Source organism: Vicugna pacos, chromosome 17 (assembly GCF_048564905.1).
Source record: "Vicugna pacos chromosome 17, VicPac4, whole genome shotgun sequence".
Taxonomy (NCBI): domain Eukaryota; kingdom Metazoa; phylum Chordata; class Mammalia; order Artiodactyla; family Camelidae; genus Vicugna; species Vicugna pacos.
The window spans coordinates 25,579,552-25,597,907 of NC_133003.1; the positions used below are offsets into that span (position 1 = coordinate 25,579,552).

An 18,356-nucleotide genomic window follows, 5' to 3' on the forward strand; every position below is an offset into this window, starting at 1 on the left:
ATGCAGTTTCTGTATCATTTATTTGGCTAGTATATGTTGCATGCTTTTCTGTGCCAGACACTGGGAATACACCTGAACAGTACAAAGTGTTTACCTTAATGGACCTAACATTCTAGTGAAAAGATCAGCAGACTATGGCCCATGAGACAAATCAACCTGCATTTTGATTTTGTAAATAATGTCTTATTAGAGCACAGCCATGCCCACCTGATTATATATAGTTTATGGCTGCTCTTGCACCACAATGGCAGAGTTGTTTAGTTTCAATAGAGACCATATGGCCTATAAAACCTAAAATCCTAAAATATTTACTATGTAGCCCTTTACAGAAGAAGTTTGCCGACCCCAGTTCTAATGGGAAGAGACATAAGAAGTGAGTAGTTTTATGGAGAACAAGAGTACCATTGTCTTAGTGTGATAGACTTTCTCCTTTATACAGTGAGGTCAGGGAAGATCTCTCTGATTAGGTGATGTTGGAGTGGAGGCCTGAAGGAACTGAAGGGTCAGCCAGGTGGATAGCTTGAGGAAGCGTTTCCAATAAGAGGAGCAGCAAGTGCAAAGGCCCTGAGGCAGAAATGTTTGGCATATTTGCAATCCAGTGAGAAGACCAGTGTGACAAGAGCAAAGTGGGGAAGAGAGAGTGCTAGGAAGTGAGATCATGGAAGTAGCAGGAGTTGGATCACATGGAGCCTAACAGACACTAGTGAGGAGTTGGTTCTCACTCTATGTGGGATGGAAAGTCACTGGAGTCTGAGCAGAGAATGACACAATCCAACTTGGATTTTAAACAAGTCAGTGGCTGCTTTATTGATAAATAGCAGTAAGGCCATTATCTGGAAGACATATAATGGTGGCTTTGGACCAGGGAGGTGGTGGTTAAGATGTTAAGAAGCAGAAAGATAGAAACCACTCTAGGTATTTCAAATAGCAGGAGATGAACTCAGAAAGTTGGTTGCACAAGGAATGGAAAAGCTGAGAAACCAAACAGAAAATGAAACAATCCATGGATTAGCACAGGCAGGAGGCAGCTCCTCTCTAGGGCAGGAAGGACAGCAGGAGGGAGAGATGTCATCAGAGCCTCCTCACTGTGACCATCCAGATGGGAATAAAACCGTGGAGGGGGCTGCCCAGTATAAACTGGAATCTTGGCTTGAAGGACCTGTGGAAGCTGGTGCCTTGGAGGAGATGCAGCCATTGCTGGAAAATGCCCATGTCCCCATAGCAGAAAGAAAGGGAGATATGGCTTAGAAACTACTTGGCTTCTCCCTTCCATCCTTCAGTATTCTCCTTCGGGCGAACCTTGTCAAAACGCTGGGGAGTCTGGGAAATGTGGTTTACAGGGAAAATTCATGGGGTGGAGCTGAGAGCAAACAAGCACTAAATGGGGCAACAGCTGTGTTGAGTTGTCACAGACAATTTTCCACTGGGAGACCAGCTAGAGGCTCAGAGGCCTTGCTGCACTGTCTCCAAGCAGCAATGTGGACCAGCTGCTGTCAGTTTCCAGGTGGGCATTCACCTAACACTGCACAGCTCCTATTGGTGGTCAGTTTTGCCTCACTCCATGATTTGAGTTTTTCCTACTCAGCTACAGTGGCCTCTCAAGCCAAGGGTAGACCCTAATTCTAGTGTCCTTTTTACCAGTAATATCTATTGGCACAAAGAAGGCTATTGAGGTCTCAGTCCTGAGCTAGTGCCACTCATGACTGCAGAGGAGAGGAAAATAGGAGGAAATGTGCATGTCAACTTCCTTCATACAAACAGAAGCCCTTCCCTCTTGCCTCATTGTAAGGGACTATTGGCTACATACAATTAGCATTTAACACTCGGTGTTTGAGACAGCACATCCCTGTTAACATCTTGTTAATAATTTATCAACATAACTGACCAGAGCCAAGGACCAAACTAAATCTTTAAATTCTGATTTGAACCCTGGATAGGCACCTTCTCAGGTCTGGGAGATTCAGAGCTCTGCGTATCAGCAGGCTCTTTGTAGGGGGTGATACTGAAAGGAGTTGCCACATTTGGAAAACTGGATCTCTTTATTTTAAAAGCCTAGTGTCTAGCGCAGAAGGAGGTTCTCTGAGCTGGGGAGTCCCTTGCTTGGAAATGTGCCCTGCAGATTTCTGTTTTCCTGTTCTTTGGCAGAGAAGATGAAGGAGTAAGAGTGAGGAAATGCTTGTCATATTTAACTTTGTAGCCTCTGGAGCCAGGCAGCCTGGGCTGAGAAGCTTAACTCAGTCAGAGCTTGCTGTAGGACCTTGAGAAGACTGCTCAGTTTCACCTTTATTTTCCTCATCTGTAAAACAGGGATAGGAGTAGATCTAGCCCTGGCTACTTAACTTGTGAGGTCTAGAGCAAAATGAAAAGGCAGGCCCTTGTTCAAAAGTTAATAAGAATTTTAGGAGAGTGACAGCAGAGTATTCAACCAAGTGTGAGGTCCTATACAACTAACTGTGCACATCATATTCCAGGAGAGTGGCTCTGGTGGACTGGGATTGAGAAATCAAAATGAGGAAGTGGTGCCCAGCTCCCTTTCAGCAGTGCTGGGTTGGGTGGGAAGTGCCATCTCACGACCACAAAGACACTAGACGACTTCAGCTTTTTCTAGAGCACCTGTCATTTCTAGAAACAGCTCCCACTCTTAATGCTTTGATCCTGTTCCCTGCCCAAGTCCTCAGGAGTAGCTGCTTCCCTTCATTTCCCCTTCTCCTTTTACTTGCCCTGGTACCTTTTCTCTCCTCATCCCTTCCACTTATCAGTTTTGTTCTAAGACACTCCTAAGCCAGTGAGTGATTCCCACTGCATGTCCTGTGGAATGCTGGTCTGCCATGAGACTCTGACACAGGTGTGGTGGTCAGGGTGGGGGATGCTATCCTCCTCTTGGAGACTCACAATGCACTTGTGCTGCTAAAGGCCTTAGAAGTCCCACAGTGAGCAGACATTTTAAAATGTGTCTATACCAGCACTCAAACTTATTGACCCAGGAACTCTTTATATCATATCACAACCTCAGGACAGAATCTTGTAGAAGTCGCAGATCACTGATCACACCTTCAGGCATAATATCTTTTTATGCTTTAAGAGGGTATATTGCACTCCTAACACCTATAAGAGCCAGAGAAATTACTATCACCTGGCAGATTTTTTTTCTCTTGAATCCTGATGAGAGAAGTATTTTTTAATCAGGGAAACTTTCTGCACACCTGCTTGCTCTACCTTCACCTGTAAAAGCCCTCTGGGGTCTGGCCAATCAGAAAGTCTGAGAGGTTGAGTATAAATTCCAGAAATTAAGGAATAAAAAAAGTTACAAAATGTCCCTGCTTGAGATTGGTTGACAGTTGGCACCATATTCATTTGAGAGCACATTTATCCCAGAGAGAGAAACATTTTCATCCTGTCTCTTGCCATTGGGCTTTTAAATAGCCAAACACTTTGAAAAACATAGAGATGGTTAATCTCCCATGAAAATGAAGCTTTAGCTATTTTCCACTTCATCAGTATGACCTTTAGTGATATAATTCTCTTCCTGTTTTTTATGCCTGCCTTTGCAAGCCAGTATGAAATAAAAAGCTATTTCTCAAACACACATCCTTTCTCTCTCTCTCTCTCTCCCCCCCTCCCTCCCTCTCTCTCCCCCAAACACACATAATTGAAATGTCGACTGGAGCTAGGGCTTAGAATGGTTCAGAGGTTGCTATAACTAAATGAAGCTAATTCTGTTTTGCAATTACCTGCATTTCAGTTTCAGTATTTGCTCAGATGACTTAAAGGCTTGCAGTTGTTGTACAAATGGCTTTGAAAGGAGCATTCAAATAAACTTCTAAGACCCTTCTAGCTATTGATCTTGCCTGCAATCATTAGATTCCCTAAGAACAGAGTTGGTTTGCTACAGTAGATAGCATCTACCTTGTCATGTGACAACTGCAATTATCTTTTTTGGCGATGAATGCGATCTTTGCAGTGATTACCTTTTAAAAATTTTTCTTAGCCAATTAAATAAAATTCAGTGACATTTCAAAGACTGTTAATCACAACCAAGCGCTCTAAATGTCAGGATGCATTGAAATTTTCGCTGCTAACTGATGAATCACTGAGCTAATTGTAGTTCATCATCAGGCCCTTGTCATTGTTATTATTATGGAAAACACTTTCATCACTCTCACCATTCAATAAAAAAAAAGTTCTAGACAAATATGAAGAGAAGAGATATTACTCATCAAAGCATTTGAATTTAATTGCTTTCTTAAAAATTCTCCAACTGCAGATTGCTGCAGAGAAAACCAGGGCCTCAGCCAGGGTGGAAAGTGGTGTTTTTAAATAAACAGCTCCAGGCAGCCCCTTCTCCCAGCCTGCAGTATTCAGATATCTTTATTTCCCTCTCTTTCTTGTTTTTGTTTGGGAGAGTTTTTCCAGGATGTTTTCAAACGAGTTACATGAACAACAGTTCCAAGTTGTCTGGAATTTTTCCCCTCTGCAGCCACTGTGACCAAATGCATAGATCACCTATATTCAGTGGCACATTACTGGGTTTAGCCAATGACATGAAGGCTGTGTTGAATTGCATGCTCTCCAAAACATCTCCAGAACAACCTGCTGATAACACAAGGCTGCAAGGCTGTTTTCTTACTGTAGTAAAGAAAAAAATGTGCTATCATGGTAGAATCTTAGCGATTCAGAGTGGAAAGGACAAAGTCATTTATTGAGACTATGAAATTCTGGATGAAGGTGGGTCTTCAGGGTGAAGGAAAGGGAAGAGGCTTGGTTAAGACCAGGTATGAATCCTAAATTATAGTTTAGGATTGGTGGACGCAGCAAGGGAAAGATTTTGAGGTCAGGGATTCAAAGAGTCTTAGGGTATAAATTGTCCTTTGATGGGTCTTTCAGGAAGTTCCTGGGATAAGCAATAAAGTTATTTGCCATTTTCATCTTCCTGAGCAAGAGTTTTCTGGAATAGTAAATTATGTCAATAAAGCCAATAGAATAGGAGTTATATGGAAAGCTTTCTGGTGCAAGGGCCTTAGTTCTCAGGTATCTCTACCTATTGATACTATATCATGGGCCCTGTCTGCTCATTAATTTAAGGGCACCTGTCCAGCCTGAGTTGCAGGAGTGGCTGCCAGAGCCAGGACTAAAGTGAGGCACATGCCAAGGGCACAGAATTGAAGGAGCACTCACTTACTCTTTGGGTGGTGGCCTTGGTGACTGCCATGTGATCCTGGAACCCTGGAAACGATGGAGGAAGGAATATTAGGAGAAGGAAATGAACATTTGTGGAGCCCTACCATGTATTGCCATCCAATCGAGGAACTTCATCTCATTATTGGGAGGCTGTAGAGAGTAGACTCTGGAGGTGGACTGCCTGGGTTCAAATTTTGGCTATTACAGATAGTGGCTCTGTAACCTTGGGCAAGTTAGCTAATCTCTCTGTGCCTCGGTTTCCCCACCTGTTGGGGGGAGGATAATGATAGTACTTATCTCAGAGGGTAGTAAAGATTAAGTAAATTCATACTGATAGCCCAGAATATAATAAACATTTAAGTTGTGTTATATCAACCATGTAAGCACATTATTCCCATCTTGTAAGTGAAGAAAAGGATACTCTGAAAAGGGAACTTATCCTAGGCACCAGTTTGTGGTTTGGGATTGAGCATTTTCCAGTATACTGTGGTATTCCATGTATGTTTTGAGCTGGCTTTGCTTTGTCCTAATATAGCCACAAGACAGTTCATTTATTCCATCCATCCATCCATCCATCCATCCATCCAATCTTTTCTCAAGTTACTGCAACTTCAAACTCCATATTAGAATTCTAAGTGCATGGATACTGGGCATTAATCTTCAGCATGAATGCTTTATTAACTCTGGTTCACTAGGAGCCAGCAGCAAATCAAAGGACAGCCTCCATCCTTCCCCTGTGTTGGGGTCAACAGATTGAACATGCCCACAGGTTGTCACTCCATGCTTTTACACATGCTTTTTGCCCTCCCTGGAAGGCCTTTGTCCCAGATGTTCACCTCCATCAGGTATTACTCAAATGTCACCTTCTCAGTGAGGTCTTCCCTGACTATATTTTCTAAAGTTGCCCTAGCATTTCCTATTTTTTAAGCTTAGCATCAGCATTATCAAACACAACATAATTTACTTATTTACTTTGGTTTTGTATCTCTCCCCAAATAGAATATAAACTACATAACGGAAGAGGTTTTTGTTCATTTCATCTGCAGTGCTGTGTGTGTACTTAGTAAATAATTTTAGAATAAATAAAGAAACTTCACAGATTATAATGGTGGGAGTTTTCACTACTGAAAGATAAAGACTTTTGTGTGTGTGTGTTTGCCCTTTTTATGTAATTGTAGGGTTTTTAAAGGACATTGCTTTGAATTGCAGCATTAATAGCATTCATTAAGGGAATCTTCACCCTTGATTCAAGGGAAGAACAGGAAGGTCTGACTACCACAGTGTGGTCACCCCAGCTACCACTCACAAAGGCTGGGAGCTTTTAAAATGCTGTGTAAAACTGAAATTGAAATCTAGAGTTTTGTACCCCAGTGGGCACAATCTTGGAACTGCAGCATGCTTTACACACTAACATACATAAACTAATACATAATGTTGCATGCTAACAAGTATATATTTAAAAAAAAACCCTAAAACAAGGGAGTTTAGGAGTGTAGTCTGAATTAGCATGTTCCTGATTTTATTCTCTGTGTGTCCAAAACCTCCTTGATTTTATTTCATAGCATAGACTATATCTATCAGACTCATTTAAACCAGACTCATTTCGATTTTGAAATGAGTTGCCTGTCACATATTCTGCTGCCTGTAAATGTGTTTCTAAAAGGTTGTTGTGCCATCTCCTTTGGGCTTGTATTCTGAAGTACTGTCTATGCTTGAAGATAAGAGAGGTTAACTGTCCTATAATCTCACTTCCCACCTTATGTACATGTTTTTGGAAATCTCTTCTGTGGTTCGGCTTTAGTTCCGGTTTTTCAGAGCAGATGTGGAGATCCCTGAGTGGGGAAAGGCTTATCCTGTAGGTTCTGTTTGGGTGATGCAGAATGAGCTCTCATTCTGAGAGGCTTCCTAAGCCCAAGATCGCATGCTTCTGGAGTCTCATGGACATACAGAGCCCTCAGTTATGTTTTTCAGTTTGAACTTCTTTCTTTCCACAGTTCAACCACACAGGACAAGGAAGCATCTGCAGCCAGGCCATTATGCTTATCACCGATGGGGCAGTGGACACCTATGATACTATCTTTGCAAAATACAATTGGCCCGATCGAAAGGTGAGTCAATATTGATGACATCACTTCAGTGCTGTCTGTGGAGAACCTGTATTGTGTTGTAAGCTCCGGATTGTCCATGGATAAGTACCCCATGCAGACTTAATCTTGTAATGATCTGTGGTTTCTCAGCCTTGTGTTTCTTGGTTGACCAAAACCGAATACTATGGCTTTCCTTGTTGTCAAAATGAAACTTTTTTGGAAGAGAGAAGAAACCCATGAAGATATGTTCAGTGTTTTCAGAGAAAAGATTCACCATGAAGTGTGCTTTGACCATAATGGACAGTGATTCCCTTTGCTTTTGTTTCCCGTGGAGCCAGAACTGCTTGTTGGACCAAGCACCAATGGAATGGTGAGGTCAGCCTTGATGGTCCTGTAGCTGTCTCCTTTATGTTTCTCCTTTATGTCTCCTGTAGTTCCTTCCTGGGCCCTCATTACCACCCATAATCTCCTTTCCACCCCCTAATACTGTTCCTCACTCTTGTCAAGGCTTGTCTGTTCTCTATTCAAATTCTTTATTTGCTTTCCAAGTTAACATTTATTTATCTGATGAGCCCATATGTTAGGGTATCAATGACAGATGTTACTTTTTTTGGTGTCATTTTGAGTGCCTTAACCCAGAGGTTCCTCAAGCTGTTAGCCAGTTTGCATTCCCTATGGAGATATTTTAAATTATGGATATTTGGGTCCTCCTACACACTTACAGACTCAAAATCTCTGAGGATGTGGCTCAGGATTCCATGTTTTAAGTGAGACCAATCAGCAGATTGGCAGTTGGCGATCACTGTCTCAGCGAAATGGTGGAATTTTAGCAAGAAAAAGAGGTTTGTGTGAGAAGGTGCTATCTTGGGGGTATCACAAAGGCACCTTCCTATCCTGCGTGCCAATGACATTACTCTGACTGTCTCTGTAGAGGCATGAGACTGTACAGACCCAGTCCGTCCTGCTTTTTCAGCTTTGTATACTTAATTTCTGGGAATTGAACTAACCACACACATGGCAAAAAGAAACAGAAGACAAATGATAACTGTTTACTCAGCTATATCCAGAGAGCATGTACCTTGAGGCAGTATAAGATGTCATTCTGCCTTCTTTTAGTCATTCTTGGTTTCCACATGTCTCTGTAACACAGGCATCTCACCTCACCAAGCATGAGTCCAGTGATTAAAGATACACGTATTTTTTTATAACATGGTCCCCAGATGGGTGCCACCTCCTTTCCCTATTGTTCAGCCTTAAAGACAGCCATTACTTCTGAAGCTGGAGGAAAAACTAGCTGTGCTGTGCTTGCTGAGAGAAGATGGGACTCTGGCATGGCACCTGCCTGAGGGATATCCAGAAATAAATTTGGCAAATGCAGCTCCTACAATAAGCACTGACTTTAGAACTTAGCCCTTGAATAAGATTTAAATTCACTGTTGGACAAGGTGATTTTAGATGCAGTATCTCCAGGGACAGGTAGAGGCCAGAGTTAATTCCTAATAAATGTATGTGATGTGGAAGGAGGAGCATGCTGGACACAACTGCATCCCTGTAGCACTTAGCACAGTGCTGGGCACATGGCTGCTACCTAATGAACAACTGTGAGGGGTGGCTGAGTGACTGAGGGGCCTGGTGAGGAGGCCACAGCATTGGTAATCATGGGTAGGGCCATGGACATTTTGTGGTCAGAGAAGATGTTCACAGATGCTATTACATCTCCCAGCATGTTGCAGGATATTTTGCATTATTTAGGACCATCTAAATAAAAGAGGAAGTAAAGGGGCCTTTTAATAAGCAGCTCCGTTAACACCAAACGTGCAATCATGTGAGACTCATGTGCTAATCACATAACTCCCTCCTGCTTGGTGATACTTGATAGTTAGCAGTAGCCTAGGAATATTGGTATTTAGATATCCTGTCCTTACTTGCAGGGAGAGGTATAGGATAAGGGCTACAAAGTCATAATTCTTCAGACAAAACACAAATTTCAACATATCTTTCCAAAGCAACAATATTGACTTCAGGTGAGATACTTTCTCAGATTAATTGGAACCCGGGTCCTGGAAATTTCAGTATTACATGTAGCAGTTTCATCTACTTATGAAGTATTATCAAGCAGAAGAAGACTTTCTTTCTGTAGCAACAGAGCCTTTATCTATGATTGGAAATTTATAACAGGATCCCATCTCTCCTGCTCCATTCTGGAGAGTTCCATGATATTCATGTGCATATTTATTCTCTACTTTATGACTTCTCTGTGAAGGTGCAGGTAGTAAATTTGCATAATACCCCAATGTGATTTGGCACTGTGTTAAAATGAGATGCTGTGTCATGTCTAGGCTGTCATCTTTCTCCACTGTTTTGAACATTAAATATTTAGTAGAAGATTGTGTCATGCTGTCATTGGCAGTCTTCAAGATTACAGAAACAGGAAATGGTTCAGAAGAGAGTACGATGATCTTAAGTCTGGAACCTGGTTCCTGTAGGTCAGTAGTCCTCAAACTTGAACAAGGATGAGAATCCTCTGGAGGGCTTGTTCCAACATAGATTGCTTACCCCACCTCCAGACTTTCTGACTCAGTACGGCTAGCGGGGCCTGAGAATGCCCATCTCTAACAAGTTCCCAGGTGATGTGGATGCTATTGGTGGGTGAACCACATTTGGGAACTACTGCTGTAGAAACAGCCCAAGGAATATAGGGTTGGGTTACTCTGTGGGCTCTGCCAGTTTCACTTCCCTCTGTTTACCTTTACGAGGGCCTGTTCACTCAGTCAAATCCAGTGCACACGTATGTTTCTGGCTCATACTTTGTTTAAAAAATTATCAATTACTAGTCATCAATTAAAAATCTGAAGGTAGTTATAAAATGTTAAAGTTTTAGTTTCTCTCATAAGGGTTACACACAGCACTTTGGAGTCAACATTCTCATATGGCAATAAACGGCTAGAGCTGAGAAATGGCTGTCCCCATAGACAGGAAATGCATGGTCCTTTTGGCCAGGGCCTTCATCACTCTTCTTTATTTCCTCTCAGCCCACTTTACTTACATGTTTTATGTGCCCATAAGTGTGGAATTATAAACTTTCCTCGATTAACACAGGCATGATCTAGATTACCCAGACTCTGGGGATTTGTTCTTTCCTCCTAGTCTGCAGTAAGCTTTCTTTCTTCTTCTCCAACCAGATGCCATCTTGTCTTTCCCTAAACATCAAACTGCCTCAGAACCATCATAAGGGAAGTGTATAGCTTCCTGTCCAGTACTGTAATCCCTTCTAGGCCTGTCTTTCATCTTCATTGATTAGGTGAGTCCTTGAGGACAGGTTCTGAGTCTCTGAACAGTCCCACCACCATGCACCCTATCCCTGCCTTGCTGGGAAGTGTGGCATTGAGACCCTAGGATTGTCTCATGACTTCTGCCGCCTGGTGTTTATGTCCTGTATAATCTCATCTTGAATATGGGCGGGGCCTGTGGCTTGTTTCTAACTGTTAGAATATGGTAAAGCTGAGAGAATTTTGCAGATGTTATCAAGGTCTCAAGTCAGTTGATATTTTAGCTCATTAAAAGATACATATCAGGAGTGGGACTTATTTAATTGAAAACCCTGAAAAGAGGGACTGGGTATTCCCTTGAGGGCAGGAGGCTCTCCTTGCTGGTTTGAAGTAAGCAGCTATTTGAAGAAGACAAGGAACTGGGGGCAGACAGTTGGCCTCCAGCCAACAGCCTGCAAGAAGCTGGGCCCTCTTACAGCCACAAGGAAATTAATCCTATCAACAATCTAAATGAACTTGGAGGCAGATTCTTTCCCAGTTGAGCCTCCAGATGAAAACACAACCCAGTTAACACCTTGACTGTCGCCTGGTGAGACCATGAACAGAAGATTCAGCTAAACTGTGTCCAGACTCCTGACCCACAGATGTGTGCTGTTTTAGACCGCTACATTTGTGGTTCACTTGTCATGCAGCAATAGAAAACTATTAGAAGCAAAGGGAAGGGAGAAAAGCAAGGTAATCATTTATTGTAGCAATGCTATGAAACATCCCCAAATTTAGTGGCTTAAAATAATAACAATGTATTATTTCTTGCAATTCTGTGGGTTAACTAGGTGGTGGTTCTGCTCCACGTGGTGTCAGAAGGGGTCACAGTTGAAACTGTGTTCATATGCAAGCTTGGCCGAGCTGCTTTGGTTCTCTTCCCCGTGTCTAATCCTTCCATGTGGTGTCTAATCCTTCAGGGTAACTCTGTGAGTCCTCTTTCTTCAGTGCAGTATCCTGGACTTCCTTAAAGTATGGCAGCTAGGTTATAAGAAAGGAAAAGCAGAAGGAAGTGGGGAGCAGGCCAGGGGAGCACTTGTGGATGTTATATTTTAAATTTGTTTACCACCTAACCAGGGCCTTGTTCAAGTAAAACATTGTAGAATAAGTTGGAAGAAGGAAGGTATCATTGGCCATTTAGCTATGAGTTTATGAAGGCAACATCATGATCGCCTATGTAATGTGTCCCTTGACAGCATTTTATTTCTGAGAGCAGAAATGAGGAGGTGTTTATTCATTTATTGGATGCCATTTACTTTTGCCTAATATCCATTGTTTAGTGGCTTAATGGCAGCTTTACACACTTGGAATAAAATATGAACTCCTCAACATTAAAGGGACTCATTCCTGGATCTGCTCAAGAAGTAAAGCTGTCTACATTTCTACATTTCAATTAGAAAAATGGTTATACCTGCCATCGATACAGTTGTTCTTCCAAGTGAACTGAAAAAGAAAAAAGGTCATGGAATTATTAATCATTACCTCCCCTAATGCGTAAGAAAGAGTGGATACATAAGAAAATGATAAGTTAGTGACTTAAAAAAGAGGTTGGCAAACTGTGTCCCACTGCTTACTTTGGGTAGTTCCTGAGCTAGGAATGGATTTTACATTTTTAAATGGAAAAAAGAACTCAAGGAGAAGAATATTTAATGACATGTGAAAATTATATGATGTTAAAATTTTACTGTCTGTAAACAAAGTGTTATTGTCACACAGTTACACCCATTTGGTTACACTTTGTCTATTGCTGAATAGTAGCATAGCTGTGACAGAGACCATCTGGCCTGCAAAGCCTGAAATAGTCATTATCTGGCCCTTTAAGAATGTGTTTGCCAACCCTTGATCTAAAGGAATCTTTGAAGAAGTTTAGATCAACCAGTGTATAGTTGAGAGTCATTGCAATGCCCTTAGAAATTTATACACTGGCTGAATTCAACAGAAGATGATAGTGGCGATTTCTCCCTGCCTTTCCATTGCATTTTTCTACTCAAATAAACTAGATGAGCCATATGATGGGAGATTCGATGGCAAAAACCTCTCTTCATGCTGTAGGTATCTCTTCCCCAAATGTGGCATGACCCTTTCTTTTTGGTCATGAGTGTTTTTTTTTCCTTCCCTTCTGCTTTCTCCTCCCATGCTGCCCAGGACTGGCATACAGTAGACAGTGATTCAGAAAGAGAGCCAGCAACAGATACCCAGCCTGGGGCTGCACCCAGTGCCTGGAATGTCGGATCTTCATAAATGTGAAATGTACTTGTCCCAGGAACCCTGTTTTGGTGGTGACGTGGCATATGGCAGAGTGTCACAGCTTTCAGGTTGCTGGAGCAATAGAGGCAACAGCCTGGAAGAAACAGATTCTCTTTTTGCCAAGACCCAGGAAACCAGAGACTCCCTGAATCCAAATAAAGTGGAACCACTGGAATCATTGTCACTGTGGGGTCAGAATCAACCCACTCATGGGTTCCTAACTCTTGTTTTGCTCTGCATTATTCTTCAGGGAGAGAGATTTGGCTGCAGTTGTCACATGACAGACAAACCAAGTCTTAACTCACTTCTGCTGTAGGTAAACGGTGAAACCCTGCCTGGGTGTGCAGTGAGGGTGATGACCCTTCTGTCATCTGTCTGTTGTGTGGGTCTGTGATGAGGAGCACAGGTGGGATTGGAATGCTCACTTTACTCCTCCTCCCCAAATCTCCATTAATAAGAGAAAGTTTTAAACTGATTTCCTGTACTTCAACGTATAAAACAAAACTAATGAGAGGTAATTCTTACTGAATGCTGACTGTCAGGCACTGTTCTGAATGCTTCTTGTGTATTTAATTCTCAAAGAAACCTCATAAGGCAGGTACCGTTATTATCCCCATTTCACGACTGAGGGAAACTGCGGCAGCAAGAGGCTATGTCACTGATGCAGGTTTCTATAACTAGTGTTTGGAGAGTCTGAAATGACAACCTAGCAGTTGAATGTTGGAGCTGTGCCCTTAGCCAGGAAGTACACCTCTTGAGGGCAAAAGCAAAATTAAGTGGGCTTAGGTCAGAGAAAGAGCTGGCCATATTGAGTACATTGTCATCAAGACGATGAGTTTGTTTCCTTGGCCTTCCCACCCCCAAGTGCAGGAGAATCTGCAGAGGGTCAGAGATTTTGGGATCTCAGAACCCACTGGGGCTTCAGGCAGAGAGTAACAGGAGGACAAATTGTGCAGCCTTAGGATGAGACTGTCTGGGTTTACCTAAATGATTTTCCTTTTCTAAAAGCATAGGAGACGGGGTAGGGTATAGCTCAGTGGTAGAGTGTGTGCTTACAATGCACAAGGTCCTGGGTTCAATCCCCAGTACCTCCATCAAAACAAACAAACCTAATTACCTCCTCCCAAAACAAAAGCAAATATATATATATATATATGCATAGGAAAACGTCAAAGGTAAATGCTATGTCAGTTTTAAGTGTCCTTTGCTTTATTATCCATTACCTCCAGAACAAAAGTGAAGATGGTAGCTGAGGCCCTTTGAGAGACAACTCAGGGTCCTTGGAAGATGCCTGGTGGCCTGGTGGGGCGACAAGGAGGGGTGGACACAAGCAGGTCTTGGTTTGGGGGTGAAGGGAAGCCCTTGATCATTGGGTGGTTTGGGGACCTGGCTTTGGAGCACTTTTGGAAACACTTAGAAATCTGTGTCATTTGAGCTGGTGTCACACAGATCTCGAAGAAGGGGCTCTCTTGGGAATTTTGTGACAGGCCTCCCTCCCTTGGCATAATTTGGGAGCTAAAACCTCAAGCCCACCATGTCCTAGTGGCCTTGGAGGGGCTGAAAGGCTTAGATCTGCCTGGGTCTTGGTAGCTCTGGGGTAGTTTTGGAAAGCTCAGGGTGACATGTGCCATGCTGGGGAGCAGAATTCCTGAGCTGAGTGAGGGCTTATCCTTTTAAGAATGCAACCCTTAAGTAATCTTAAGTGATTTAGAAGGAATTTTTTGTTCTTTCTGTTTCCTGAACTACATTTTCCCCTTCTTTGACTTTCAAATGATTTTTCAAAGCATTGTTCTTTGCCTTTCTTTGAGCTGGTTGAAAGGAGAAGGGATTTTTCTGACACCATAGGCAACTGGGGAAGGCATTAAGATCCTACTGCTCACAAAGGAAGGGTCTCAAAATGCTCCTCCCACCCTACTTCACCCCATCTCACCTGCACTCTAACTCCATCTGTTCCTTACCCCATAAAACCAGATTAAGGTGGGGGCTTGAGGGTGGCAGGGGCAGTTGGCAGGGACAATAGAGGAAGGGGGGGTGATAATTCATTTATTCACCAGATTTTCATTGAGGGCTCACTGTCTCAGGTCACTGTACCAGAGCCCAGGAAGATAGGGCAGACATGGTAGCTCCAAAGAGACCCCAGAGAGCAGATAACAGATTACAGATAACAAGTGAGAAAACCACTAATTAAAAGCCATGAAAAATATTCTGAATGAGACAAACAAGGACCAGAGACAGAATGGGGTGGCCAAGGGAGGCCTCTCCAAGGAGGGTGCATGTATAGGAAAGGAGCTGGATGGGGAATGGTGGAGGAAACAGTAGTTTCAAAGGCCCTGAGGAGGACAAGTTGGGTGTGTGTGAGGAGCTGGGTAAAGAGCACCTGGCTGAAGCCTGGTGGGCACGGGGACAGTGTTACAGATGACAGGGTACTGACAGGACGGGCAGAGGCCAGCTCCTCCAGCCTTTGATGGGCACAGTAGGAGTTGGGATTGTGATGCAAGGGTAGTGGGTAGCCATGGCAGGCTCTTGAGTGGGGAGAGACATGAGCTGGTCATTGTCAGAAGCTCTCTCTGGCTACTGTGAGGAGAGTCAGTCTACAAGGCATGGACATGGGCTGGGTGTGTAGTTTGGGTACTGGCTCTCTTCAGCATAAACAATTTCCATGGCGGGTGGTCTAGGTAGGAGACTTTTTAAACTTCGTGTGAAATTTCCAAGATGCTCCTGTTTCTTACTGCTATTTTACTTTAGAGCTCAGTTGAGTGGTTACATTTCTCTGTTCCCTTCCTTCCTCTCTCTCCCTCCCTGACTGAAGTCACATTTGGTCTGAAAGTTTTGGGTGAGTTTGTGTCGTCACTGTATTTTCTCAAGGGTGATCTATCCTACAGCTGTCTGAACATTTATTTCTCGTGATCAGTCAGTGGTATGACAGGAAAAAACATTTCCAGTCACTGGTGAGAGTTCATGCAGGGCCTCCTCGCCACTGAAGGGAGAGTTGAAATGGTTCACTGTCTCCCAGTTTATTTTTAATTACTTCTGCTGGTATTAGACATCTTGTGACTCCGGCAAGAACATGATGAGACAAGTTAGGAACCAAGTCTAGTGATGCGTGGCTGCTGCCAGCCATTGAAAAAGCACTTCATGTCAGGGGCTCACAGCACCTGCATGGTGCCTTCCCTGCTGCCACCAGTGCTGTTTCTCTTTGTGGACTTGGCATGGGGGCCTTGGCCTCTGTCCAGGCACCCCTGTTTTCAGAAGACGGGTGGAGGGACAGTGTACATTACCAAGTAACCTCCACATCCTCCTGTAATTGGCTCTTCAGTAGCTACTCTTCAGGGAGGCCCTCCCCACTGCTCCCCATGCTGGGTGCAGAGTCAAATACTTTACTTGCTTTTGCTTATTTCATTCCTACCTCCACCCGATGGGTAGACACTGTTATTGTTACTGTTATTGCCATACTTATGTCACAGGGGGATTAAGCCCCTGGCCCCAGAGCCCACAACTCTGAATCTGGGGGTCTTTGATCGTCATCCACATCAGACTGTTCACACCTGTGCTTGAAAACTGAGGGGTCGGTGTTGGGGAGACTTGTAAAAAATGTTCCCTGTGTTCCATTCTCTGCAGGCCCAACACCAGAATTGGCATTTTTATAGGTTGATTATAGACCACACTGTGTGAGCAGTGAGGGTTTTAGTGCCCCTCCTTGGCTTAGGGAAGCTGGAGCAGCTGAGAAATGCCACTCACCTGGGGTATGTGCCCAGTGGATCAGGCGGGGTCCAGGCAGGGACAAAAATCCACCAGTTATTTTAACAGAGAGCATTTAACATTAAGAATTATTAAGCAGAAAGGGCAAACAGAGAGGTCTAGGGTATCATGTAAGTAGCAACTGCAGGAAAAAACTGTACCCCTGTGGCTGATGGGAGAGGGCAGGAGAGGGGAAGGGAAGAGAAGATCATTATTAAAACTTAAAAGCTGAGGGGAGAGGACTCCGAAGGCTGGGACCCAGACCCCTGAGGAGGACATACTGACTGGAAGATGCTGGGATCTCTGAGCTGAGAGGAGAACCCTGTGGGGCTGGCATCCAGACTTTTGAGAGTGGGTGCTGGGGTCTCTGAGCAGGATGCAATGAAACTGCAAACTGGATTCATTCACTGCTGCTGAAGTGCACTGTCCCTGCCAGAGGGAAGAGGTCTCACTGGAGTGATGGCACTGGGGCCAGGAAGCCACCAGGAAGCACATGGAAGGGGCAAGTCCTTTCTCCTTCCTTCATCCTTGTAGCTTCCCCTGCTGACCCTTTTGGCAGACCCTCATCAGAAATAGCTGGCAAAGCAGAAATGTGGTTTGCAGAGCCCTGGCCCCAGCCTTACAGAGCCCAGTGGATTTGGTGCTGAGACACATTAGCTTACTAACTGGCACACCTAGTAATAACTGGAAGCTTGCTGAACAAGTTCAGCCTTATTTGCAGGCTAATGACATGTCAAGCTCTTAACTTTCTGCATTTTTATTTCTCTTGAACTATTACTGAGTAGGGCTCTTGAGGAGTAGGTAGGGTTAGGGAAGCAGTGCTGCCCTATTGAAGAAGGTGGTATCTGGATTCTGACAAGCCTGTTGCCCCCATCTATAAACTGGGGCTAATTACACACTCCTTGCAGTGTTGTTCAGAAATAAAGATAATGTGCTACCAAGCTCAGTGCTGGGCACAGAGTAGGCAGACTGCATGATGCTGTGTCACCATGATTGCCAACCACCCACGTTGTTAAAATCCTTTTATAACAGTCAAAATGTATTTGTACTGGATGAATTCAAGATGGTGTAGCAATATTTTTTCAGATGTGGAAAATAGAAAGTACTCTTTATTATCCCTGAATATGGATTAATTCTATGTGGTGTCTTGATTGACTTACAAGAAGATTAAAGTATTCAGCTACATTTTAAAAACATTCCTAGGTCTTTCCTTTTACCTGTTTCATGAATAAATATACATGCAGTATCCTTTTGACCTCAACTTCTGGCATGTATCAAAATATACTGAGATACATTTGACTACTCAGTATCTTTAATTAATGATTCACAATAGCTATTGTTCCTCTTTGAGATGAGCAGCCTGTCTTGGCGAAATGTAAAGAGGAGATTTGAAAAGTAGTGTTGTTGTATATCATTTGTCCCTTTTCTAGAGTGGTGATCAAGGCCCAGACTGCCTGGTCAGATGTCCAGGTTTTTCCATTCCTGAGCTGGGTGACTTTGGGCAAGCAATTGACTCTCCCTGTGCTTAGTTTCCTCTACTAGGAAATTGGGGGTGAGAACCATGCTGCCCTTGCGGGGCTGTTGCGGGGGCAGATGAATAGCGCCCAGAGGGTAGCAAGTCCTTGGTGGGCAGCAAGTGCTGGGCAAATGATGGAGAAGAGATTGTGGTCTGTGGGCCCTGGACTAGCCTCATCAGGTGCGTCAGAGTAACCTCCTCCGGCTGCACTGCTGTGAAGGCAGAAGAAGATGTGGGCCTGGCAGGGCAGGTTCTGGGAACATTTGTGGCTTGTTGAAT

At 43.6% G+C, this 18,356-nt stretch overlaps 1 protein-coding gene and 1 non-coding gene across 2 annotated transcripts in view; both read left to right on the forward strand.

The window, feature by feature from the left end:
* CACNA2D3 (calcium voltage-gated channel auxiliary subunit alpha2delta 3) overlaps nt 1–18,356 on the forward strand; it is a 778,957-nt gene that overhangs the window by 411,771 nt on the left and 348,830 nt on the right. Inside the window, exon 11 of the mRNA XM_072941510.1 lies at nt 7,173–7,286. Within this exon, the coding sequence (XP_072797611.1) occupies nt 7,173–7,286 (114 nt within the window). The remainder of the gene's footprint in view (nt 1–7,172; nt 7,287–18,356) is intronic.
* On the forward strand, nt 13,842–13,917 carry TRNAC-ACA (transfer RNA cysteine (anticodon ACA)). Its single transcript has one exon. It is a non-coding gene; the product is annotated as a tRNA-Cys (tRNA).